This window comes from Dipodomys spectabilis, unplaced genomic scaffold (assembly GCF_019054845.1).
Source record: "Dipodomys spectabilis isolate Male_0828 unplaced genomic scaffold, ASM1905484v1 ptg000422l, whole genome shotgun sequence".
In the NCBI taxonomy this organism is placed as follows: Eukaryota; Metazoa; Chordata; class Mammalia; order Rodentia; family Heteromyidae; genus Dipodomys; species Dipodomys spectabilis.
Window position 1 is genome coordinate 3,288,407 of NW_024871099.1, and position 26,739 is coordinate 3,315,145.

The following is a 26,739-nucleotide window of genomic DNA, read 5'->3' on the forward strand; positions in this document are numbered from 1 at the left end:
GTGTTGAACGAAACAAAACAATAGCAATCTGCAACTATTCATGTTCCCTTTTGAGACAAGGTCGCTCTCTGGGGGCCTAATCCTCCTGCCTCATCCTCCTAGATGCAGGCATTACAGCTGCGTGCCACTACACTAGTCTATACATACACACGAGTCTATACACATATTGTTCCTTTTTAGGGGGGGTTGTGGGCCTGAACTCTGGGCCTGGGCGCTGTTCCTCAGCTCTTCAGCTCAAGGCTAGCGCTCTACCACTTACGTGGTGCTGAGGAATTGAACCCAGGGCCTCGTGCATGCAAGGCAAGCACTCTACCACTGAGCCACCTTCCCAGCCCTCTCTCTCTCTCTCTCTCTCTCTCTCTTTTTTTGCCAGTCATGGGGCCTGAACTCTGGGCCTGGGCACTGTCCCTCAGCTCTTCAGCTGAAGGCTAGTGCTCTACCACTTAAGCCACAGCACCACTTCCAGCTTTTTCTGCTTATGTGGTGCTGAAGAATCAAACCCAGGGCCTTATGCATGCAAGGCAAGCACTCTACCACTGAGCCACCTTCCCAGCCCCTCTCTTAGCTTTTTTTGATTAAGGTTAGTCACTCTGCCATTTGATCCACAGCTCTACTTCCCATTTTTGGTGGTCCATTGAAGTTAAGAGTCTCACAGACTTTTCCTGCCTGGCTGGCTTTGAACCCTTATCCTCACATCTCAACACTCCAGAGTATACACTTTTTTTTTTTTTTTAAAGTCCACCCAACCAGGTTCCTTAACAGATGAATCGGATTTTTCCTTTTTTCTTCTACCTTCTGCCATCAACTTATATAACCTTGTGGGAAGAGGTGCAGTGACATAGAGGGACACGTTAGCTAACAACTCCACTCATCCTGCTAGGTGAGGCAGGGCCTGAGCCTTCAAGCAAAGCCCAGCCCCGTCCTGAGGCTGCCTCCAGAATCAGCATGGACACAGAGGTGCTGGCCCATGCTAACACAGATCCTCACATGACCGCAGCAGGTGCAAGCCCCTAACAGGTGAGTGGTGGGTGGGCTGCTCCAAACACAGGGAAAATGGCCTAGTGGCTTATGCCCTTACCTGTAACAGTAGTGCTGCAACTTCGTGATGGCCCTCAGCACAGGCACAAATCAGGGGTGTGTTCCCGCTCAGGTCCTTTTTATCAGGCTTCACATTTGAGTCCAGCAGACATTTCACCACCTACTCCAGAGAAGCATTTCAGCTTTCATGAAAATCCTCTACCTGGATGCTGGTAGCTCACGCCTGTAATCCCAGTTACTCAAGAGGCTGGGATCTGAGCCTCGTAGTTCAAAGCCAGCCCAAGCAGGAAAGTAGGACTCTTATGTCCAATCAATCAGGAAAAACCCAGAAGTGGAGCTGTGGCTCAAGTGGTAAAATGCCAGCCTGGAGCACAAAAGCTCATGGATAGAACCTAGGCTCTGAGTTCAAGCCTCAAGACTGGAACAAAAAAGGAAAAATAAAATTCCTAAAAAAGAAAGGCTCAGCCTTTCTTTGAATGGATCCAAACTTCCCCCAGGACTCCTCTGCATAATACACATTTGAGAAAATCTTACGCCATTTGGCACAGGCCAAGGGTGGTGGTAAGTCCAATATCTGGCCACCAGAGCCAGCTCTTACTGGGTTCAAAATTGGAACTCATGGCTTTGGGCCACTCAGGTTGATAGAGAGTGGAAGGGAGTTTCTCCATGCCCTGGGACCAGAGTTGTGTGTTCTAGGGTCTGCATCTCAGGATCTTAGGGTAGGAGAAGGAAGCAAGCCGGTCCTCTGGCCAAGCCCTGGCTTTTCTCTGTCCACTGTCACCGGGTGAGGGTCTAGCCAGCCCCTGCGGTCCATGAAGGGGCCAGAAGCCATACCTCAAAGGTGCCAGAAGCCATACCTCAAAGTGGCCCTTCCGGCAGGCCAGGTGGAGGGGTGTGGCTTGCGCCTTGTCTCTAGCACTTGGGCTGGCGCCATGCTTCAACAGGAGGAGAACGAGGTCGGCCCGGCCATGAAGGGCAGCCACATGCAGGGGGGAGGCACCGTCTTGATTGGTCACGTTCACCCCCAGCCCACTGGCAGGAACCTTGGCCAGCTTCTAGCAAAGGCACATGATGGAGAGAAGAGTTGTAAGGGTTCCAGAAACCCACCTGAAAATGGATGCCTTGTGCCCTGGGGTCCAGAATTCCATCCCACTGCCCTGGTGGATCCCCTACTCTTTCAGCCTTGCATAACAGATTCATTTCTCTTTTTCAGCGTTTTGTTGGGATTTTTTTTTGGTTTGGTTGGTTTTTTGGTGCCAGTCTTAGGCTTGAACTCAGGGCCTGGCCACTGTCTATGAGCTCTTTTGCTCATGGCTGGTGCTGTACCGCCTGAGCCACAGCTCCACTTCCAGCTTTTTTGCTGGTTCACTGGGGATAAGAGTCTCACAGACTTTCCTGCCCAAGCTGGCTTTGAACTGTGATCTTCAGATCTAAGCCTCCTAAGTAGGTAGGATTATAGTTGTGACTCACCAGAACCAGGTTTGTTTTTTGTTTTGTTTTGTTTTTGCCAGTCCTGAGGCTTGAATTCAGGGCCTGGGCACTGTCCCTGAGCTGCTTTTGCTCAAGGCTAGCACTCTGCCACTTGAGCCACAGAGCCACACCCAGCTTTTTCTGTTTATGTGGTACTGAGGAATTGAACAGAGGGCTTCATGCATGCTAAGCAAGCACTCTTCCACTAAGCCACATTCCCAGTCCCCAGCACCAGGCTTTAACTTCTGTGTTTAATAAAGCAATCTCCTGAAAATGAGCCCCACCCCACCCTCCAGTGACAGGCAACTCAATAGTGAAAGTCTGTGGCTAGCCCCAGGAAGAAACTGAAACACCTCATCTCACTCCCAACACAAAAGGTAAGGGTAGCACCGTTGCTCCTACCTGTAATCAAACCTACTCAGAAAGGCCAAGATCTGAGGATTGTGGTTCAAAGCTAGCCTAGGCAGGAAAGTCTGTGACACCCTTATCTCTAATGAACCAGAAAAAAGCCCTAAGTTGTGGTTCAAATGGTAAACTTTACATCAGCCTTGAGTAGAATAAGCTAGGGGCTGGAATGTGGCTTAGTAGTAGAATGCTTGCCTAGCATGCATGAAGCCCTGGGTTCGACTTCCTCAGTACCACAAAAACAGAAATGGGAAGTGGTTCTGGGGCTCAAGTAGTAGAGTGCTAGCTTTGAGCACAGAGATGCTCGGGGATAGATCCCAGTGTCTGAGTGCAAACTTCAGGTCTGGAAAAAAAAAAAGAAGAAAGAAAAAAGATAAAAGCTAAGCAAGAGTGTGATGCCCTGAGTTCAAGCCCCAGTACATGCACATTAAAAACAAAACAAAAACAAAACTTAGGAAGGACCCAATTGATTGGGACATGCCCTGTGAGACCTGTAATTACGATGACATTTTTTCCCAGGCTACTAGACTTGAACCACAATCCTCCTAATTCTGCCTCCAAAGTAGCTGGGATTACAGGTGTGACCCACCGTGGATATTGAACCAGGCTGACAAGGGTCTCTCCCTCGAGTCTACTTGAACTGCGTGGGCTCACCCTGCCCACTCGGTGCCACGTGGCAGGCAGCCAGCCCAAACCCCACCCTGCACCGTGTCTGCAGCCTTCCATCCTCTGCTACGGAGACACCAGCACTGGGGGCCATTTATTCACCGACACTCCGTCATCACTGGCTGAGAGGCAGAGGTGAGGCATACTTCCCCCTCCCCCTAAGGACAGAACAAGAGCAAACCTTCTGAGCCGGAGCACACTTTGGGCACTGGCACAAGGGGTGGCAGAATTCCACACCTGCCACACCAACAGCATCATCGGCTTCATCCAGGTCCTCCTCTGTCCACTCCAGAAGGTAGCGCACCTGGTGGTGGGCAGTAAGGAGACAGGGACTAAAGGCTATCCTGAGTGACACATGCATGCACACATGCACACTCATGTGCGCACACACACACATATGTGCGCACACATATGCATACACACAAAACTGCTGCAAATTGACCTACACCTCACTGTTGAGCCACCAAAGACATTAAGACATGGCTTCCCAGAGAAGACTCCAGGGTTCCTCATGTTTGAGCTTTTCTATGTTTTTTCAATGGAAACACAGGGACCAACCTACCATCATCACAGCTCACACGAACTCTCTTCCTCTTTCTCAAAAAAGCAACAGGTGGCCAGGTACCAGTGGCTCACACCTGTCATCCCATTTACTCAGGAGGCTAAGATCTGAGGATTGTGGTACAAAGCCAACCAGGGCAGTAAAGTCCATGAGACTCTTATTTCCAGTAAACTACCCAAAGAAGCCACAAGTGGCGCTGTTGCTCAAGTGTAAGAAGGTGTGCACAGACACACACACACAAAGTGGAAAGAAGCCATGCACTTGTAGCTCACACCTGTAATCTCTACCATTTGAGCCACACAATTTCACTTCCTGCTTTTTGGTAGTTAATTGGAAAAAAAGAGTCTCATGGACGTTCCTGCCCACACTGGCTTTAAAACCATGATCCTCCAGATCTCAGCCTCCTGTGTAGCTAGGATTACAGGTGTGAGCCATTGGCAGCTGGCTTCTTTTGGCTTTTTAAAATGTGCTTATAATGCTGACCACATTTGGTGAAAACCACAGGTAGTAATCCATGATATTTGGCTTACCAAATATATTAACAGTACCCTCTAGATAGAGTTGAGCAAAGAGTCCACACCACTTGAGCCTGAGCAGGGAAGACCCTGGGATGTAAATGTTTTACATCCCAGAGCCGAGAGCAAGCTTTAGGCATTACATGTCCAAAAACTCACCATTTCTAGATCTCCGTCTGCAACAGCTCTTAATAGTTTTTCTACCTTAATAAAAGGAAAAAAGAATGTCAGGGAAAGATTTTAATATAAACTAAAAAACCAGAAGTAACATAAATCTTCTGAAATCTTAACAGCCTCTATCTGTACACTTTGATGGGTGAGTTTATTTTTTGCTTTTGTTTGGAGCCAGTACTAGGACTTGAACTCCGGACCTCATGCTCTCATTTGGCTTTTTCACTCAACACTAGCACTTTACCACTTGAACCACACCTCCACTTCCAGCTTGTTGGTGGTTCATTGGAGATAAAAGAGTGTCACAAACTTTCATGCCCAGGCTGTTTTTTTTTTTTTTTTATTGTGAAAATACTGTACAGAGGGGTTACAATTACATGGGCAAGATAATGAGTACATTTCTTATCAAGCATTGTTGTCTCCTCCTTTGTTTCCCCTTCCCATCTCATGCTCCCCCTCCCCCCCACCAAAGTTGTAAAGTTCGTTTTCCACATAACGACTTGTACGTCTCATTGTTGCAATGGATCCACCTGTATCCCTAGTTAAACGATTTGTTTTTTCCCTTCCCCTCCACAAATTATAACAACATCAAATACAGTGAAAGCAGGGGTTATACAGTGGGGGAGGGCCCAGGCTGGTTTTGAACCAGTGATCCTCAAATCTCAGTCTCCTGAGTGGCTGTGATTACAGACATGAGCTCTTAGCACCTAGCCAGGCTACAGTTCTTTAGCCAGCCACCATGATACTAGGATCCCAGAATCCTCTTCACCATCTCCCACCCGAGACTCACCTCTCTGAAGTCCTTCTTGGCCTCTTCTTGCCGAGAGCTCACCAATGCTGAGGAGAAGCTGGAGGTGGATGAGTCCTGGCTGACGGAGTCCATGGAGCGCTGAGGGGACTGGGAAGGGACCTAGGAGGAACAAGACACGTGGAGCTGGGGTTGGAGGCATGGCTCCAAAGTTGGTAGAGTTCTAGCCAATGAGTAAAAGCCTCAGGTACAGAGGTTGAGTCCCAATCTTGGACCAAAAAAACCCCCACAAAAACCCAGGTGCTGGTGGCTCGTGCCATCCTAGCTACTCAGAAAGCTGAGATCTGAGCAGCACAGCCTGGGCAGGAAAGTCCTTGAGACTCGAATCTCCAATGAACCATCAGAAAACTAGAAGTAGCGCTGTGGCTCTAAGTGGTAGAGCACTAGCCTTGGCACAAAAGCTCAGGGACAGCTCAGACCCTGAGTTCAAGCCCCTCGACTGATTTTTTTTTTTTTTGTTGGTCGTGGGGCTTGAACTCTGGGCCTGGGCACTGTTCCTCAGCTCTTCAGCTCAAGGCTAGCACTCTACCGCTTGAGCCATAGTGCCACTTCCGATTTTCTATAGTTCATTGGAGATACGAGTCTCATGGACATTTCCTGCCCAGGGTTGGCTTTGAACCGCGATCCTCAGATCTCAGCCTCTTGAGTAGCTAGGATTACAGGCATGAGCCGCCAGTGCCCAGCTACGACTGATTAAAAAAAAGAAAAGAAAAGAAAGAAAGAAAAGAAAAAAAGGAGACAAAGGGCTCAACAACCTGTGAGGCCATAAGAAGAGGCCAAAGACACCACTGTCAGCAAGCAGCCCGGCTTGAAGGACTTACCTCACCAAGTGTGGGCCTCCTGTCTGAGGGCAGCTGGTGGGCTTGCATTACAGACAGAATCTGGAGGACAAAGAGGTAGGGAGAGCATTAAGCAGAGGCCCCACTGACTGCCTGCCCTACAGAAAACAGCACAGCCAGCGTCCTGAGGCCCTCATACCAAAAACCAAGAGCCAGAGTGAGTGGGAAGTTACTGGGGTACACAGCAGATAAACCTGGCTCCTCAATAAGAATGAAGAAATGCTCAACTCCTCTAGCCATAAAAGAAATGCAAATCAAAACAACATTGAGATTCCACCTCACCCCAGTTAGAATGGCTATAATCAAGAACTCTAATAACAACAGACGCTGGAAGGGATGTGTACAGAAGGAAACCTTACTGCATTGTTGGTGGGAGTGTAAACTTGTTCAACCACTTTGGAAAGCAGGATGGAGGTTCCTCAAAAGACTCCACATAGAGCTCCCCTATGACCCAGCAATCCCACTTTGGGGCATTTACCCAAATGATCACAAACAAGACCACACTAAAGCTACCAGCATTATTGCAACATTATTTACCATAGCTAAAATATGGAACCAACCCAGATGCCCCTCAGTAGATGAATGGATCAAAAAAATGTTGTACATATACACAGTGGAATTCTATGCCTCCATCAGAAAGAATGACATCGCCCCATTTGTTAGGAAATGGAAAGATTTGGAAAAAATTATATTAAGTGAAGTAAGCCAGGCCCAAAGAAACATAGGTCCCATGGTTTCCCTTATTTGCAATAACTAGTATATGCCTGAGACAAGCAGAAAAGGTCAGATAAGATGATGTTAAGCGAAATGAACCCCAAGATAAAGACACAAGTAGTTTTTTCTTTCTTGCTATTGTTTCTAACGTATTTATAAGGTACTACGTGATTTTTGTGTTGCTTTGTATGTCCCTCCCCCACGGCATAACCCCTGTTTTCACTGTATTTGATGTTGGTATAATTTGTGAGGGGAAGGGAAAAAAACAAAATGTTTAAATAGGGATACAGATTGATCCACTGCAACAATGAGCAATGAGATGTACAAGATGCTATGTCGAAAAACGAACTTTACAAGTTAGGCATGGGGGTGTGGGTGGGGGGATGGAAGGGAAAGGATGGGAGGGGAAAAACAAAGGAGGAGGCAACAATGCTTGATGAGAAATGTACTCATTACCTTGTTCATGTGATTGTAACCCCTCTGTACAGTATTTTCACAACAAAAAACTTATTTAAAAAAACAAAAACAAAAACCTGGCTCCTCCACTGCCATGGATTTCCTGTCCAACGCAGAGTCCATTTTCCCTAGAAGATCTCAAAGACTCCATCATTCCGGGCACTGGTGTAGGATGCCTGTCATCCTAGCTACTCAGGTGACTGAGCACTGAGGATCATGGTTCAAAGCCAGCTCAGGCAGAAAATTCGGATTCTTTTTTGTATGTGTGTATGCTGGTCCTGGGGCTTGAACTCAGGGCCTGGGTGCTGTCCCTGAGCTTTCTTGCTCAAGGCTTTCTTGCTCTATCACTAGAGCCACAACTCCACTTACAGCTTTTTGCTGGTTCATTGGAGATAAAGAGTCTCATAGACTTTCCTGTCCATGCTGGTTTCGAACTGTGATCCTCAGGTCTCAGGCTCCTGAGTAGCTTGGATAACAGGCTGGAGCCACTGGCGCCCAGCTAAAACTTGATTCTTATCTCCAATGAACTACCAAAAAGCCAAAGTCAAATGTAGCTGAGCTAGCAAAAGAGACAAGAGCCTAGGGTCTGAGTTGAAGTCCCCATGATGATACAAAATTTGAATACGTATTAAAATAAAGCTAGGGGGTCTGGGAAGGTGGCTCAGTGGTAGAGCGCTTGCCTTGCATGCATGAGGCCCTGGGTTCGATTCCTCAGCACCACATAAGCAAAAAGAAAAGAAAGCCAGAAGTGGCGCTGTGGCTCAAGTGGTAGAGCCCTAGCCTTGAGCTGAAGAGCTGAGGGACAGCGCCCAGGCCCAGAGTTCAGGCCCCACGACCGGACCCAAAAAAAAAAAAAAAAAAAAAAAAAACAAATAAAGCTAGGGGCTGGGAAGGTGGCTCAGTGGTAGAGCGCTTGCCTTGCATGCATGAGGCCCTCGGTTTGATTCCTCAGCACCACATAAGCAGAAAAAAAGCCAGAAATGGTGTTGTAGCTCAGGTGGTTGAGCGCTAGCCTTGAGCTAAAAATCTAAGGGACAGCACCCAGGCCCAGAGTTCAGACCCCACGACTGACAAATAAATAAAATAAAGCTAGTCATATTGAAAGCCATTAAGTAAAACCCAGGAATAGTGAGGCCCTAAATGAAGCAGAGAGAGGCAGGCCATGTGATTGTAACCCCTCTGTTGGCCTAGGGCTGTGTGCCCAGTGAGGCCGCTCTATCACCCTGACCCTGGGTTATTTTTTGGTTGTTTTTTAGTTGTTCCATGGCGGGCTACCTTTGCGTTTAATGCACACTGCAGTGGTGTTTCTTTCATTCTGTTCTGGACATCCGTGGGAGCCCCATTCTGCAGGAGCGTCTCGATGATGCCTTGGTAACCCCAACGCGCAGCTATGTGGAGAGGTGTGTCTCCTTTCTCGTTGCTGATGTCCAGTCGGCACGACTGCGCGTCATAGTATACCAGCGCCTTCACACACTGCAAAGCAATGGGACAAAATGGCTGGGTGCATGGTGGCGCACACCTGTAATCGCAGGTGCTCGGGAGCCTGAGATCCACCTGCAGTGGAGGTATGGCTCAAGTGGTAGAGCACAAGACTTGAGTGAAAAATCCAAGGGACAGAGTCCAGGCCCCGAGTTCAAGCCCCGTGACTGGCATTTCTCAAAGGAAATGCTGAGTGACAGTAGATAGGAAATGACGTACGTCCTCATGGCCGTGGGTGCAGGCCAGGTGGAGTGGGGTGTGGCCGTTGTTGTCCTGGATGTCGGTACTGGCCTTGTAGTGAAGCAACAGGAGCTTTGGGGGACAAAAGACATCAGCTGAACCCCAGCTAAGGGCACAAGCCCTGACCCTGAGCTCAAGCCCCATTACAGGAAAACCTAATAATTATTATTTTATATATTATGTTACATATGCATATAACATTTATATAACAGCGATATATTTATGTAGTATATTAAAATATATTTATAAATTTATATATGAACATATATATATAATTATTAATATAGCACTATTGTATTATACACTACATATAAGTGTATTATAACATATGTTGTATACTTATACATTATGTTAACCTATAAAACATTTCTCTATTATATATTTTTATATTACTATATGATACCTACTATATATATTTTATTACTATTATTAGTATTGTATAAAGCTACCTTCTATGTATCAGAAACATAAGTGAATTTTGGGTTTGGAATTGGATCCTATCCCCAACAGACATCATTATGCACATGTAAATTCCAAAATTTCCAAAGGATCTGAAATCCAAAACATCCCCCGCCCCCCAAGTGTTTGGCAGATGGCATTGCTCAGCCTGTGCTATTATTAAAATTATGCCCCCTCTCACCCTTCCACCAGAGTTTAGAGACACGGAAGGCAAGCATCTAGAGCCCTGCCCTTCCCTCTGCCAAATGATCAGACGTTTCCCCAGTCAACCCAGGGCTGTGGTCTAGTGAGGCCAGGCAGGCTCCCCACTGCCCTGCGAGGACAAGGCCTGTGTGGCTCAGAGAAGTGTGGCTCTGGGAGCAGGCAGCACAGTATACACTGCCAGACCATCATGTCGCCTTACAGATCTGAGCTCCTGTGGGCACCGTGCCACCCCTACCACTCACCGTCACGCTTTGATAGCCCTTCTGACATGCCAGGTGCAGCGGGGTAGCACCATGGTAGTCTGTGGCATTCACTGCCGCGCCCTTGGACACCAGCAGGTCAACGAGTGACGCCTGTCCTGTATAACAGAGGGACATCAGGCTGGGGAAGGGAAGAGAGGGGCTGCCCAGAGAAAACAAACCCACACACATGCTCACCCTCTTGGGCCAGGCATGACAACTGCTAGGTAAGAGCCGGAGCTAAGAAAGGCACCAGTGGTTCACACTTGAAACCCCTGCTATGCAGGCAGTGTTGGGATGTTTTGTTCTGTTCGTCACATGTGCTGGGTAAGGGGCCTGCCACTGTGCTACATCCCAACCTTGTACTTTTCTCCCTTAAAAGTCTAGCTGGGCACTGGTGGCTCATGCCTGTCATCCTGAGATCTGAGGATCGTGGTTCTAAGGCAGCCAGGATCAAGAAAGTCCATGAGACTCTTATCTCCAATTAATCAGCAAAGAGCCAGAAATGGAGCACAAATGGTAAAGTGCCAGCCTTGAGCACAAAAGCTCAGGGACAGCACCCAGGCCCTGAGTTCAAACCCCAGGATCAACATGTATACACACAGACACACACACACACACACTAAAAAATTCATTTATTGATGTAGTTTTGCTACGCTGCCCAAGCTGACCTTGAACTTGTCTCCTTCCTGCCTCAGGATCCCAAATAGCTGGGATTACAAGTAAACACCATTATGGCCCCTGACTCCAAAAGATTTTCTAAAGGAGAGCTGCAACAACCAACTTATCATTCTCAATGAGCTGAGACTCCAGCTCATGAGGTGCAGGCTCCATGTAGGGAGAACCATAAACAGAGTCCTCTGGGCCAGGAGGGGGTGCAGTAGCCAGCAAGGCCTGGGGCCATTTGCTACTCTGCCCTTTCCCGGCCCAAGGAGTAGATCCAGGACACAGCACCTGCTGCATCGCCGTCAGCTGGGCTTCCCTGGGGTCCCAGGGTTCCAGAACCCACGGGAACCAGCCACGGCCACCTACCGCACAGAGCAGCCATGTGGAGAGGCGTGTAGCCACTGTCATCTCTGGAGAATGGAGTGACAACTGAGGGATCGTTCATCCTGCTGTAATCAGAGACAGAAGACACAGCAATGAACCCTAGGGGAGATAGGGCGAGGCTCTCCCTCGGCCATGACCGTCTAGCTGGGGTCTGGGACCATTACATAAACCAAACATTCGATGCCACATGCGTGACGGGGAGAACCTTGAAACCTCCCATCCTGAAGCCGGTTTCCCCAGGCTGGGCAAGCCCTACAGCAGCCTGCTTCCCTGAACAGACAGACACAGCCGATTGCAGATGCTGGTGGAGGCAGGCAAGAGGAGGTAAGAATAAAGAATAAAGCCTCCATCCCCAGGGCATGGAACACCAATGGAAAGTTCCACCAAACCCCCATGTGTGATTGCCTTCTCTCCTCTGTTCTTTTTGGTGCCAGTCCTGGGGCTTGAACGCAGGGCCTGAGTGCTGTACCTGAATTTTTTCTGCTCAAGGCTGGAGCTCTACCACTTGAACCACAGTTCTACTTCTGGTTTTTTGGCTGGTTTAATTAGAGAGAAGTCTCCTGGACATTCCTGCCCAAGCTTGGATGCACAGATCTCAGGCTCCTTGAGTAGCTGGGATTACAGGCATGGGGCATGGTGCCAGCTCCCAGCACCCTCTTACCCAGACACAAGTTTCTCGCAGTCATCACAGAAACACAGCGGGTGGCACATTTTCTGAATGACATCCCTGTCACAGTCCTGTTGGCTCAGAAGCTTTTCCACTTCCTTCTGGTTACCGGATGCAATGTGCTGAAAAGCCACATCCCAAATGCTGTCATTCTTCTCCAAAACCACCAACCATTTGTAGACTTAGTGTGCATGTGCACGCTTGCACACACTGGCAGTGGGGCCTGGGTGCCATCCCTTCGTTTTTCCACTTAAGGCTGGTGCTCTACCATGTGAGCCACAGCTCTACTTTGCAGGGTTTTTTGGTCAGTTGTGGGGCTTGAACTCTGGGTGGGCGCTATCCCTGAGCTCTTCAGCACAAGGCAAGCACTCTACCACTTGAGCCACACTGCCATTTCCGGTTTTCTAGTGGTTTATTAGAGATAAGAGTCTCATGGACTTTCCTGCCCGGGCTGGCTTTGAACCGCAATCCTCAGATCTCAGTCTCCTGAGTAGCTAGGATTACAGGTGTGAGCCACTGGCGCCCGGCTACACTTCCCAGATTTTTAGCTTCTCTTTCTGGATTGTTTTTTTAAATGTGTGCCAGTCCTGGGGCTTGAATTCAGGATCTGGGTGCTGTCCCTGAGTTTTGCTCAAGGTTCCACTTCCAGCTTTTTTGCTGGTTCACTGGAGATAAGCATTACATGGATTTTCCCGCCCGAGCTGGCTTGGAACCAAGATCCTCAGGTCTCAGATTCCTTGGTAGTTTGGATACAGGCATGAGCCACTAGTGCCTGTTTTTTTTTTTTGGACACTGAAAGCTGGGCCATTTGCCCATGAAAAAGCCCCGGGACCTTACCTTAAACAGGCAGTCAGTAGGAGTGGAAGCCATCTGTGACAAGAAGTTCATTTTCTGCTTAAGGAACAGTCTGTCCCCCAATCCTTCAGACTCCTACAGGAAACACAAACAACCTGTGATCACAGACCAACTGAGCTATCAGTACCGCTGTCCAGGCCCAGGTAAAACCCCAGTCATGTAGCTCAGGGCAGGACAGGAGCAGAAGGGCCCTCTCACCATCCCTGGTCCGCACACCGAAAGAACACAGCAGATTCTCCTTGGGTGGGTGGAGGTGGGGCCATAGAGAGCTGCTGCCTCCAGGGACCAATCAATCTCAGGGCAGTGGCTTCATGGGTGTGGAATGTGTCACTTCCAAATGTGGAATGTCCCATCCCCACGCCATCAGCCTCCAGATGGACATCTGGACCCTGCAGGCCCTCTGTACACCTCTGTCCTGGTCTACGCTAGTGCCTACACGGTCCTCCCTATGTTGTGCCAACCAAGGGTTCTGTTATAGTCAGGAAGCCATCTGATAGGCTGGATTCTGCATCCCAGTGATCAGTGGGAGGACATGGACCAGACCTGTGAAAAGATCAGGCACCAGAGGTGGAACTGTGGCTCATGTGGTAGAGCGCCAGCCTTGAATGGAAAATGCTAAGGGACACTACCCAGGCCCTGAGTTCAAGCCCCACAACTGACAAAAAATTAAAATTACAAAATCAGGTATCAAATAGAGACCAAAGTCTAGGAAGACACTTCAAATTCCTGGCTGGGCACTGGTGGCTCACACTTGTCATCCTAGTTACTCAGGAGGCTGAGATCTTCAGCTCAAGGTAAGCATGCTACCACTTAAGCCACAGAGGCAATTCTGGTTTTCTTGTCTCATGGACTTTCCTGCCTGGGCTGGCTTTGAACCGTGATCCTCAGATCTCAGCCTCCTGAGTAGCTAGGATTACAGGTATGAGCCAAAAGCGCTGGGCTTCTGTGGGACTCTTATCGTCAATGAGCCTGCAAACAGAAGTGCAGCTGTGGCTCTTGTAGCGTACCAGCCTTGAGTGAAAAAGCTCAGGGACAGTACCCAGGTTCTGAGATCTCTTTCTTGGGGCAAAGGAAGGGAATGATGTATGAATGTAGTATGAATGTAAGAATGCTCTCACCTATAGCCAACCCCAGAGTCCCACTAATGATGCTAGGACACCCCCAAAGCACAGTGGGGTGGGAGAGCTTACAGGTGGCTTTGCAGACAGGCTCCCTTGGCGGATATACTGGATTGCAGCCTCAATGGAGGTCAGGCAGTATCCCAATTCATCTTTCGCTGAGCTGCAGAATCGGAAGCTTTTCATATAACTCAAATTTGCCATCCTGACAAAAAACAAGCAAACAGTTTTACTGCCTCAAAACATGATGCAGCTAGGGCCTGTGGCTTGCATCTGGGATTCCAGCTACTCAGGAAGCTAAGATCTAGAAGACCATAGTTCAAATCCATCCTGGGCAGGAACCACCATGAACCACCAAAAAGCCAGAAGTGAAGCTATTTATGGCTCAAGTGATAGAGCACTAGTTATGAGCAAAGAGCAGGTCAGGGACAGAACCCAGACCCTGAGTTCAAGCCCCAGGACTGGCACATACACATGCACACACACAAAAAATATTGCAACAAAAAAGAAAAGTTACCAATTAGGGATTTCTGTCTTCACAAGCAAATACAACAGGACTGATAGAAGATCATCGGCACACATGGTCTCCAAGTTAACTACAAGGGGAGAAAACACAGTTCAAAGCCAGCATGTGCCTGAAACAGGAGAATGTTTATGAATGGTCACAAAACCAGGCTCCAGAGAGCTTGGACATCGGGAGGGATTTCATCACAGTTTCCTTTCAGGTGTCTAAATCACCTGTCAGATTCAAAGGGATAAAATACACAGCACTAGCTGGGCTTGGTAGCTCACGCTTTTAATCCTAACTCCTCAAAAGGCTGAGATCTGAGGATCCAGTCACAGCCAGCTTGGGCAAGAAAGTCTGTGAGACTCTTGTCTTCACTAAAACAGCCAAACAGCCAGAAGTGGAGGTACAGCTCAAGCAGTAGGGGACTCACTAGCCTTGAGCAAAAAAAAAAAAAACAAAAACAAAAACCCACAAACAAAGAAGCAGCAGCTTAGGGTTAGTGACAGGCCCTGAGTTCAAGTCTTAGGCCTGGCACGCGTGCGCACAAATATACACACACACAAAACACATAGCACTGCTAGGTATTGTTGGCTCAGACCTATAATCAAGAGGCTGATATGTGAGGATTATGGTTCAAAACCAGCCTGGGCAGGAAAATCCATGAGATTCTTATCTCCATTCAAAGAGTCAAAAAACTGGAATTGGAAGTTTGGCTCAAGTGGCAGCCTACCAGCCTTAAGTAAACTAGCTAAGCAAGACTGTGAGGCCCTGAGTTCAAATTCAGGTTTGGCACACACACACCCAAAATTGTTTTTCAAGCAAACAGGTGAACACTGCTGCTTCTTGGTCTGTATTTCCACAGACTGAGCCTAGTCTAGCCCTCCAAGACGCTTAGGGCAGCACGCCATCAGGTAGGGGTGTGGGCGCTCCCCCTCCCCACCCCTGCCGGCCCCTTCCCCAGGCATGCACCTCTGTGGCTGGGAGACTGGGTGATGAGCTGTATCACCTTCCTCAGGCAGAGCAGCTTCTGCTGTGGGGAGGTGCATTTGTTCAGCTGGGCCAGCTCTCTCTTCGCACGAGGGATGTTGAAGCTGTGAAATCATTGGGAGGGACAACTGCAGATGACTGCAAGAGGGCCACTTCCGGTCCCAAGAACGGAGCTCACATTATCCATCTGACTTTGGGTCACAGGCCAAACAGAACAGGATTTAAATCCTACTCAGGACAGGTGTAGTGGTTCACGTCTATAATCACAGCTACTTGGGAACCTGAGATCTGAGGATCATGATTCAAAACCAAACCAGGCCAAGAAAGACCAGAAGAATCTTATTTCCAATGAACCACCAAAAAGGCAGAAGTGGAGCTGTGGCTCAAGTGGTAAAGCACTAACCTTGGGCAAAAAAAAAAAAGCTCAGGCCCTGAGTTCAAGCCCCAGCCAGTACTACCACCAAAAACAAATTAATCAATCCATCCCATTCAGGCTTCTTGGGTGGCTCAAGTGGTAGAGTGACAACCTTCAGCAAAAAAGCTAAGCAAGATTGTGAGGCCTAGTTCTAGCCCAAGTCTGGTACATAAAAAAAAAAATCATCAAGTATAAACAGAATTAGGGGACCAGCCTAACAAACAGATGAACCCTGTTGCACCAAAACTTTGGAAATAAAAAAATCTCAGCCCTAGGGATTAATAGCCCATAAGAGGAAGGAGCTTGATGTGTGTGTGTGTGTGTGTGTCCTGGGACTTAAACTCAGGGCCTGTAATAGCCCATAAGAGGAAGGAGCTGGGCGCGTGTGTGTGTGTGTGTGTGTGTGTGTGTGTGTGTGTGTGTGTGTGTGTGTGTGTGTGTGTGTGTGTGTGTGTGTGTGTGTGTGTGTGTGTGTGTGTGTGTGTGTGTGTGTGTGTGTGTGTGTGTGTGTGTGTGTGTGTGTGTGTGTGTGTGTGTGTGTGTGTGTGTCCTGGGACTTAAACTCAGGGCCTGGGCTCTATCCCTGAGCTCTTTTGCTCAAGGCTGGTGCTCTACCACTTTGAGTCACTTCTGATTTTCTAGTGGTTTATTGGAGATAATAATCTCATCGACTTTCCTGCCTGGGCTGGCTTTGAGCCGAGATCTTTAGATCTCAGCCTCCTGAGTAGATAGGATTCAGGTATTAGTTGATTCGGCCTGAGTTAATTTATATTTCATTAGAATGCAGAAATGAAGTTGCTCGGTGACATGTCACCCTAGTTATTCGGGAGGCTAAAAGCTGAGGATCTCAGTTGGAAACTAGCTCAAAAGGCTGAAAGTAGAGCTGTGGCTCAAGTGGTAGAATAATAGCCTTGTGAGAAAAAGTCCCCATGAGTGATAAAAATTAATTAACTCAGAATTAGGTTCCTCTATGGCAGGATTCCCTTCCGTTGAGGAGTGAGAGGTCCTGCATGTAGACTACCTGGGGCCAGAACTCCTGTGAGTTCTAAGCCAGTGGAACAGCAGGTATGGAAGGCTAGCAAACACACACAAGTAAGTGTCAGCCTTCTGCAGCTGCACAGGTCATTAATGGTGACCACATCAACTCAGGCTGGCCAATGCCACTGAGAGACTCACTTGTGGGGAAAGACTGTACCCCATGTCTAGGGATCCTGACCTGATGTAGGCACTTACCTGAACTCAGGTTTTACACCAAGATCTTTCTGCTGAAGATCTTGAAGGCTTCTTGTGATTTTGTTAAAGGCAGCATCCTAATGACAGATTTTAAAAGGAAGCTTCAGATTTCTTTTATATTTTGGTGCTGGTCCTGCGGCTTGAACTCAGGGCCTGGGCTCTGTCCCTAAGCTCATTTTGTGCTCAAGGCTAGAGCTCTACTACTTGAGCCATGGCTCCACTCCCAAGTTTTTGGTAGTTCATTAGAGATAAGAGTCTCAGGGAGCTGGGTGCCAGTGGCTCATGCCTATAATCTCAGGAGGCTGAGATCTGAGGATCACAGTTCAAAGCCAGACCAGGCAGGAAAGTCCAAGAAACTCTCACCTCCTATTAATCACAGAAAAAGCCCAGCAGTGGTGCTGTGGCTCAAATGGTAGAGTCTTTGCATTGAGCAAATAAAGCTTAGGGACAGTGCCCAGGCTCAGAGTTCAGCCCCCAGGACTGACCAAAAAAAAGACTTATGGACTTTCCCGTCCAGGCTGGCTTTGAACTGCAGTCCTCAGAGGTCAGCCTCCTAAGTAGCTAGGATTACAGGTATGAGCCACAGGTGCCTGGCTAGATTTTTTTAAATTTTGGTCATGGGGCTTCAACACAGGGCCTGGGCACTGTGAGCTATTTTGCTCAAGACTAGTGCTCTACCACTTTGAACCACAGCTCCACTTCTGGTTTTTAGGTGTTCAATGGAAATAAGAGTCTCTTAGTAGCCGGGCACCCGTGGCTCATGCCTGTAATCCTAGCTACCTAGGAGGCTGAGATCTGAGGATCAAGGTTCAAAGCCAGCCTGGGCAGGAAAGTCCATGAGACTCTTATCTCCAATTAATCATCAGAAAACCAGAAATGGCATTATGGCTCAAGTAGTAGAGTGCTCACCTTGAGCTGAAGAGCTGAGGGACAGTGACCAGACCCCAGAGTTCAAGCCCCATGACCAACAACAATAACAACAACTTTCCTGCCTTGGCTGGCTTCGAACCAGGACCCTCAGATCTCAGCCTCCTGAGCAGCTAGAATGACAGCTGTGAGCCACTGGTGTGAAGTTAGATTTCTTAAAAAGAAGAGGGCGGAGTTTCCACCTGCAAGGGGGCCGGATTTGCAACCTACCTCACTTGCTTCCATGGTCCCCACGGATTTAAAGATGCGATCATAGGTAGCATGATGTACATACATCTGGGAAAACAAGGGACTGGCTCAGCAACAGAGAATGCCTCCCCACTCCCCCCTCCCCCCCACACCCCCCCATTTCCCCCCACTGCCCCCCCACTCTACCCCTTCTCACCTCTACTGCCTGCTTCATCAGATTCATTTGAGCTTCTTGCTTCGCAAGAACCTTCTAGAAAGCAAAAGAAGTGCAGCTAGAGAGCCATAATCTACATGTGGGCCAATGACAGGTCTAGCGTTTGAAAGTCCTGCCACTTACCAAATGAGAGTCTCTCAGAAGCTGCTGGAGGCATTTGGTGTAGAGTGCATTCACTGAGTCCTGTGAACACATGTGTGTGTGTGTGTGTATGTGTGTGAGAGAGAGACAAAAAGAGAGAGAGAAAGAGATTCTCTTAGAACAGAAGCCTGACGACAGGACACATAACATACTGAGATAAGAAAATCCTCAACAGCTCTATCTCCTGGGTGACAAGCCTGAAGGAGCAATGCAAACTTCTTCAATGTTTGTGTGTGTGTGTGTGTGTGTGTGTGTGTGTGTGTGTGTGTGTGTGTGTGTGTGTGTGTGTGTGTGTGTGTGATTGGGGCTTGAACTCAGAGCCTGGGTGCTATCCCTGAGCTTTTGTGCTCAAAGCTAGCGCTCTACCACTTGAGCCACAACTCTACTTCTGGCTTTTTGGTAACTTACTGGATATATGGACTTTCCTACCCAGCCTGGCTTTGAACTGTGATCCTCAGATCTCAGCTTCCTGAATAGCTAGGATAACATGTGGGTGCCACCAGCCCCTGGCTTGCTTCATTTTTTTCTTTCAAGTTGGGCATTCTACCATTTGAACCACACCTCCACTTCTAGCTTTTTGCTGGGTGATTGGAGATAAGGTCTCACAAACTTGTCTGCCTAGGGCTGGCTTTGAACTGTGATCCTCAGATCCTAGCCTCCTAAGTAGCTATACAGGCATAAGCCACCTGCGCTTGGCTTCAAACAATTTTTTTAAATCAACTGTCAACACCTTTAAGTGTCCATGCATTAGAAGTAGGAAAAAAATCCTGCCTTATGTTAACTTAGATGATAATAACATTCTGTTGGTGCCGGTGGCTCATACCTGTAATCCCAGCTACTCAGGAGAGTGACATCTGAGAACCACAGCTCAAAGCCAGCCCAAGTAGGAAAGTGTGTGAGACTCTTTATCCCCAATGAATCATCAAAAAGCCAGAAATGGAGTTGTGATTCAAGCAGGAGAGAGCTAGCCTTGAGCAAAAAAGCTCAGGGTCAGCTCACAAGCCCTGAATTCAAGCCCTAGAATTGGGACAAAAGAAAATTAATTTTAACAACACTCATATTTCCACTTCTCCAGGATTCTCAAGTTGTGGTAGTTGCAAATGCCACTTTTATACTTAGACTCGTTTAAACACCTCAGCAAGGGCAGGAGAGGGCCTAGCTGGGAAAGGGGAAGAAGGACATCTGGGCTCTGAGCTGGCTCAGACAGAGCCACCAGGCAGAGATAGAAAGACAGGGCCACTGACTATGAGGTGACGAAGGCTCTTTCTGTCACATTCCCGGGATGTCCGGTGGAAGCAGGCGATGTTCTTGTCAAACCTCTCAGAGTGTCTTCCCAAAAATTCTCTCACATCTTCAATGGTTTTCAGGAAAAATGGATCCGAAGGCACTGAAGGCTCTTCTAAACAAAAAGAAGAAATAGCCGGGCACTGTTGCTCATGCCTGTCATCCTAGCTACTCAGGCTGAGATCTGAGAATCGTAGTTCAAAGCCAGCCCAGGCAGCAAAGTTCATGAGAGTCCTATCTCCAATGAATCACCAGAAAATCTGTAACTCAAAGTGGTAGAGCACTAGCCTTGAGCAAAAGAGCTCAGGGACAGTGCCCAGGCCCTGAGTTCAAGCCGCATGACTGTTGCACACGTGTGTGCACACACACTAAGAGTCCCAAAGAGAAAGTCAATGCTAAAGTTCTATACAGCTCAGGGATGGACATTCACACCACAGATTTATCCCAGACATGGTGAAGCTGACATGGAATTGTCTAACACCCAACCAAGGCAACCATTCATGCACCGACCTCCAGTCCACTTCTCTTTAGCAAGACATGACTTTAAGGTTTCTAAAAGATTTTACAATGCTATGCTATGCTTTTTTTTTTTTCTTTTTTTTTTTTTTGTCGGTCGTGGGGCTTGAACTTTGGGCCTGGGCGCTGTCCCTCAGCTCTTCAGCTCAAGGCGAGCGCTCTACCACCTGAGCTACAGCGCCACTTCCAGTTTTCTGGTGGTTTATTGGAGATAAGAGTCTCACGGTCTCTCCTTCCCCAGGCTGGCTTTGAACCGCGATCCTCAGATCTCAGCCTCCTGAGTAGCTAGGATTACAGGCGTGCCTGTAATCCTACACCAGTGCCCGGCTATGCTATGCTTTGTGTGTGTGAGAAAGTCCTGGAACTTGAAGACAGGGCCTGAGCACTGTCCTTGAAGTGTGTGTGTGTGTGTGTGTGTGTGTGTGTGTGTGTGTGTGTGTGTCATAGGGCTTGAACCTCAGGGCCTGGGGGCTGTCCCTGAGCTCCTCTGCTCAAGGCTAGTACTCTACCACTTTGAGTTACAGCACCACTTCCAGTTTTCTGGTGGTTAATTGGAGATAAGAGTCTCATACACTTTTCTGCCCAGGCTGGCCATGAACCTTGATCCTCAGATTTCAACTTGAGTAGCTGGAATTACAGGCATGAGCTACCAGTACTTGGCTTTGTGTCATCTTTCAACATGTGTGCGTGTGTGTGTTTTAACCTTTCAACATGAAGCTCAACATGCATGCTTTCCCCCAAGTACCTGGGCCTCCCCTCTTCTCCAAAGGATGGGCTATACACAGGATACTGAAACTTTCTTCTTTTTCATTGTAGAAAGTCTCTTCAAAGAGGATGGGCACCGGGAGGAGACAAGAAAACCCAGCTCCTAGTTTAATCCTGTTTCCTTGTATAAAGACATCCTGGAATAGAGACAGTGACTAAAATTTAAAATAAAATAAACACGGGGGGGGGGGGGGGGGGGGGGGGAGGGGGGGGAGTTAGCCGGGTGCCAGTGGCTCACGCCTGTCATCCTAGCTACTCAGGAGGCTGAGATCTGAGGATTGTGGCTCAAAGCCAGCCCAGGCAGGAAAGTCCATGAGACTCTTATCTCCAATTAACCACCAGAAAACTGGAAGTGGTGCTGTGGCTCAGATGGTAGAGCACTGGCCTTGAGCTGAAGAGCTGAGGGACAGCACCCAGGCCCAGAGTTCAAGCCCCATGACCATAAAAAAAAAAAAAAAAAAGAGTTAATAGTTGGCTAATCTGGGAAAGAGTTCAAGAGCCTTTCAGTGTTCTTTGAACTTTACTCAGCTTTCTGTGGTGGGGGAATGAAATTAATTCAAAATGTGTGTGTGCACACACATGCCCATGTATGCTATTTGAGGGTGGGGTTTATTTTGTGGAGACAGGGTTTCACTATGTAGCTCAAGCTGGATTAGAACTTTTGATCCATATGCTTCAGCTTCCTGAATGCTGGAATTATAGGTGTGCACTGCCATGCCCAGCCTGAAGATGTATTTTTGTCTTGAACAAGACAAAATATCCAAGAAACTGCCTCAGCATCTCAGCCTGACAGGGACCTCACTAAAGAGGACGACCATGACTCCACAACCCTCAGGAAAGGGCCCACCTCAACTGAGGGAGAGGCAGCCCCTCCCAGCCTCAAGACTCACTGGTACCACAGCCTTCTTCCCTCTAAGGCTCCATTACATGGGCGGTGTCTCCCCCGACCCGAGTCCACCCCCACTGGTGCTGTGTGCCTGCCACAGCTCGCATTTAAACACAACGTCTGTGGAAGGGTTGGAAAACAAGATTCTCAGTCCCTCCAAATACTGACGGAGCCACCCAAGAAACAAATACCTTTCCATCGAAGGTCTGAAAATGTCCTTCTGCTGGTATCAAAAGGTAGGACTCGAACTGATACGTGGGCTTAAGGTTGCTAGACAGGCTCCCTTTGCAGGGCACTAAGACCTTGAGAGGGTAAGAAAGAGAGCATGAGAGCGCTGGAGAGGAGGGTCCTGGGCAGTTGGGACAGCCCTAGAGCGGCTCCAAAGATGGCTGAGTCACTCCTGGCCGGAAGCTGCTGGCCCAGATGCGGCTGGCAGGTCTCCAGGAGGCCACACTGGCTGCCCACGGGGTATATCTGTCATGGAGGTGACATGACAGAAGCAGGCAGACCAAGGATGAAGGTCCTTGTTCATCCTGACTTGGAGGCTGTTGGGCCCAGCAGATATTTGCTCAGCGTGCCCTACCGCTGGCTCTAAGTACCACCCACCCCGAGATCTGAGTGGCTCTGGAGGCAGTGCAGGGACAGTAATGGGGGACACAGAAGGGGAAAAGTCACATGGGGCTAAACACCAGTGACTCATGCCTATAATCCCAGCCACCCAAGAGGCTGAGATCTGAGGATCACAGTTCAAAGCCAGTCTGGGCTGGAAAACCATGAGACTCTGATTCTGCAATAAACTACCAAAAAGCCAGAAGTGGAGCTGTGGCTCAAGTGGTAGAGTCTCAGCCTTGAGCAAAAAAGCCAGGGCAGAGTGCAAGGCCCTGAGTTCTAGCCCAAGAGTCTGTACATGCACATGCACACACACACACACACACACACACACACACACACACACACACACACACACACACACACACACACACACACACACACACACACACACACACACACACACACACACACACACACACAGGGAACTGGGAAAAATTAGCTCCTGGCTACAATCTCAGGAGGCTTCTTGGAGGAAGCAGCTCCAGGCTGCCCCCGGTTGCTGGTCTACCATGATCTGGACATCATCTGGGCCTGGAAGATAGTCCTGAGCATCAGTGCACGTACCACACCGTGGATCTGCGCCACCCTGCTGCACAAGTCTGGCCGTGCCTTCTGAAGAGCCACATAAAAAGGATTTTTCAGGATGTCTTCATCATACAGAGCCATATGGACTTCCCAGGGGTCAGAGAGTCTCCTGGGACAAAGGACAAGAAAGCAGTGAATGACCACCTTCAGGGTTGGGTGGGTTTTTATGGGGGGGGGGGGGTGTTTTTGTCGGTCATGGGGCTTGAACTCTGGGCTTGGGCGCTGTCCCTGTGCTCTTCAGCCCAAGGCGAGTGCTTTACCGCTTGAGCCACAGGATCACTTCTGGCCTCAGCTGGCTTTGAACCATGATCTTCAGATCTCAGCCTCCTGAGTAGCTAGGATTACAGGCATGAGCCACTGACACCCAGCTGTGGTTGTTTTTTTTAACTGCCAGTCCTGTGGCTTGAACTCAGGATCTGGGTGCTGTGCTTGTGCTTTTGTGCTCAAGGCTAGCATTCTACTACTTGAGCCACAGCTCCACTTCCGGCATTTTTTGGTGGTTCATTGGAAATAAGAGTCTTTCCTGTCTGGGCTGGCTTTGAACCATGATCCTCAGATCTCAGACTTCTGAGTAATTAGGATGACAGGCGTGAGCCACTGGCGCTGTAACATTAGTCCTTAAAACCTCAGGCTGAAATTGGAGGATCATGGTTCAAAATCAGCTCAGGCAGAAAAGCCCATGAGACTTTTAGCTCCAATGAACTACCAAAAAAATAAAAAGGTGGAAGTAGAGCTATGGCTCAAGTGTAGAATGCTAGCTTTGAGCAGAAAAGCTCAGGGATAGTGCCAAGGTACTGAGTTCAAGCCCTGAGACCACCACTACCACCACCACCCCAAAAAAAGAAAGTCTCTTGTAATGTCTTGTCCACATTGGTTTCAAAGCCAGCCCAGGGAAGATAAATCTGAGTTTTTTGTTGTTGTTGTTGGTTCTGGTGCTTGAACTCAGGGCCTGGGTACTGTCCCTGAGCTTTTATGCTCAAGGCTAGTGTTCTACCACTTGAGCCACAGATTCACTTCCAGCTTTTTTTTTAAATTTTTATTTATTTTTTATTGTGAAAATACTGTACAGAGGGGTTACAATTACATGGGCAAGATAGTGAGTATCACTTCCAGCTTTTTGTTGTTAACTGGAGATAAAGAGTCTCACAGACTTGCCTTCCCAGGCTGGCTTTGAACTGCCATCCTCAGACCCCAGCCTCCTGAGTAGATAGGGTTATAGGAGTGAGCTACCAATGCCCAGCTATTCATCTATTTTTAATACCAATAGAAGCAACTCAGTGATGTGATGTATTCTTTATAGTCACGGTGTCCTCTGGCCTGTAACATTTATAGATGTGATCCATTTTTTTTTCTTAAAGTTCCTCATTAAAATGCTCAGTCCTGCATCCAGCTACTATGAGAACTGTATGAACTGACCATTGGGGTAGTTAAGAGAGGAAGCCAGGGGGAGTTTATCTCTCTCATGGGGGTTCCCAGACCCTTGTTCATGTCACATTTGGTGAAGGGCTAGACCCAAGCAGTAGCCACTCGGGTACAAAGGCAAAAAGCCCCAAACAAACAATACACTCAGAGCTGCTCAACCACAGTGGAATTTTGAATGTGCAGAGTTCAGAGAGGGAAGAAAAGCCGGGAGCTGGTGGCTCATGCTTGTCATCCTAGCTACTCAGGAGGCTGAGATTTGAGGACTGCAGTTCAAAACTAGCCTGGTCAGGAAAGTCTGTGAGACCCTTATCTCCATTAACCACCAGAAAACTGGAAGTGGAGCTGTGGCTCAAAATGTTAGAGTGCTAGCCTTGAGTGAAAAAGCTCAGGGACAGCACACAGGCTCTGAGTTCAAGCCCCACAACTGACCAAAAAAAAAAAAAGACAGGGAAGAAAAAGGTTCCCGGCCTGCAAGAACAGTAGGAGCAAGATACCTTCCCACTTGCAGCTGAACCCACTAGGCAACCATTTTTCTGCCAGGATCTTTAGCAGAAGTACAGGCGTTCCCAGGGCCATTTCTCAGCATCTTTCAGAAGTAGAATCAGACAGACACCATGGCTCACACCTGTAAGCTACCCAGGAGGCTGAGATCTGAGGATTGTGGGCCAGAAAGTCTATGAGACTCATTTCCAATGAACCACCAAAAAGTCACAAGTGGAGCTGAAGCACAAGTGGTAGAACACCAGCTGTGAGTGAAAATTCTGAGGAGCAGCACACAGGCCCTGAGTTCAAGACCCCAGTACTGCACACACGCACCAGAAACAGGAAGAGTACCTATTCCTCTAAATATTTTTTTGGGTCAGTCATGAGACTTGAACTTGGGGCCTGGGCACTATCCTTGAACTTTTTCACTAAAGGCTAGCGCTCTACCACTTTAAACTACAGCACCACTTCCGGTTTTCTGGTGGTTCACTGGTGATAAGAGTGAAATAAACTTTCTTGTCGCAACTTGTTTTGAACCACGATCCTCAGATCTCAGCCTCCTGAGTAGCTAGGGTAACAGGCCACCAGTGTCCAGCTAGACTAAACTCTTTCTAGGTCTGGTCCTATGATCATGTGGTCACATTTCCCTAGAATGTCTCTAACAGGACAAAGTTATTGGACCCCAGCCTAATGCCAATGACTAATGAGTAGGAAGAGTCCCAACAAGAGAGATGCCAAAAACAAATACTCAACAGCATAAAAACACATCAATAAATAAAGACCAGGCTGCCTGTCCAAGAAGCCCATGGAAGATCAAGGTACAGACAAAACTTTGACCTTAGTCAGGCGCTTGTGGCCCTCATGCCTATAATCCTAGCTACTCAGGAGACTGAGATCTGAGGAGGGAGGCTTGAAGCCAGAAGTTCTTATTTCCAATACACTACTAAAAAAAGAAAAAAGAAAAGAAAGCCAGAGTTGAGCTGTAGCTCAAGTGATAAAGTGCTAGCCTAAAAAAAAAGCTCTCAGGTACAGTGCTCAGACCCAGAGTTCAAGCCTTAGGACAACACACACACACACACACAAACTATAATCGGCTAGAGCACTTAATTAAGGCTCAGTGTGAAGGGTTTGCTGTTTAGTCAAAATGAGGGCCTCACCATGATTAGCAAACCCCAGCTCCGGCGCATTCTCATAGTCCCTTCCATCTTGCCACTGTTCCCCCAATTCCTACATCCTCCCCTGCTCCACCACCACCTAGCAAGCATGAGTCTCTTGACCCCAGAGTGTCACAGCCTGGCTCCCATGCCAGCCGGGAGGTCTGTTTGCAAAGTATAAGCTGAATAGATGCAGAATCTGAACATCTGGGGGAAGCGGGACTGAAGTTTTCCAGAAGTGATGGTTACGTAGTGGACCAGGGGACCCCTCCTTTCCCCCATCCCACAAAGGGCAGGCAGGCAGGCTGGCAGGCTGGCAGTGATCCCCCCACACACACCACCACCACCAACCCGCAGCCACACGGCCTGCCCCCACCCCACGGGCCACCAGGAAACCTTAGAGGCGACTTCCAGGCGCTGCCCACTGCCCCTAAGTGCAAACTATCTCCCCACCCACCCCCGA

General features: G+C 48.4%; 1 protein-coding gene across 6 annotated transcripts in view; it reads right to left on the bottom strand.

Moving 5' to 3' along the window:
* Window positions 1-26,739, bottom strand: part of Ankrd27 (ankyrin repeat domain 27) — a 34,398-nt gene that overhangs the window by 7,232 nt on the left and 427 nt on the right. For all 6 annotated transcript variants that reach the window (XM_042668124.1, XM_042668123.1, XM_042668127.1 and 3 more), the window contains exons 2-24: window positions 23,197-23,326; window positions 22,212-22,322; window positions 21,115-21,271; window positions 19,814-19,968; window positions 18,552-18,611; window positions 18,411-18,464; window positions 18,236-18,301; window positions 17,099-17,175; window positions 15,433-15,554; window positions 14,473-14,551; window positions 14,028-14,160; window positions 12,820-12,912; window positions 11,977-12,104; window positions 11,298-11,380; window positions 10,269-10,384; window positions 9,343-9,435; window positions 8,920-9,117; window positions 6,457-6,516; window positions 5,618-5,737; window positions 4,816-4,860; window positions 3,761-3,883; window positions 1,896-2,093; window positions 1,079-1,198 (exon numbers count right to left, since the gene is read on the bottom strand). In XM_042668124.1, coding sequence (XP_042524058.1) covers window positions 1,079-1,198; window positions 1,896-2,093; window positions 3,761-3,883; window positions 4,816-4,860; window positions 5,618-5,737; window positions 6,457-6,516; window positions 8,920-9,117; window positions 9,343-9,435; window positions 10,269-10,384; window positions 11,298-11,380; window positions 11,977-12,104; window positions 12,820-12,912; window positions 14,028-14,160; window positions 14,473-14,551; window positions 15,433-15,554; window positions 17,099-17,175; window positions 18,236-18,301; window positions 18,411-18,464; window positions 18,552-18,611; window positions 19,814-19,968; window positions 21,115-21,271; window positions 22,212-22,322; window positions 23,197-23,298 — 2,493 coding nt within the window. In that variant the 5' untranslated portion in view covers window positions 23,299-23,326. The remainder of the gene's footprint in view (window positions 1-1,078; window positions 1,199-1,895; window positions 2,094-3,760; window positions 3,884-4,815; window positions 4,861-5,617; window positions 5,738-6,456; window positions 6,517-8,919; window positions 9,118-9,342; window positions 9,436-10,268; window positions 10,385-11,297; window positions 11,381-11,976; window positions 12,105-12,819; window positions 12,913-14,027; window positions 14,161-14,472; window positions 14,552-15,432; window positions 15,555-17,098; window positions 17,176-18,235; window positions 18,302-18,410; window positions 18,465-18,551; window positions 18,612-19,813; window positions 19,969-21,114; window positions 21,272-22,211; window positions 22,323-23,196; window positions 23,327-26,739) is intronic.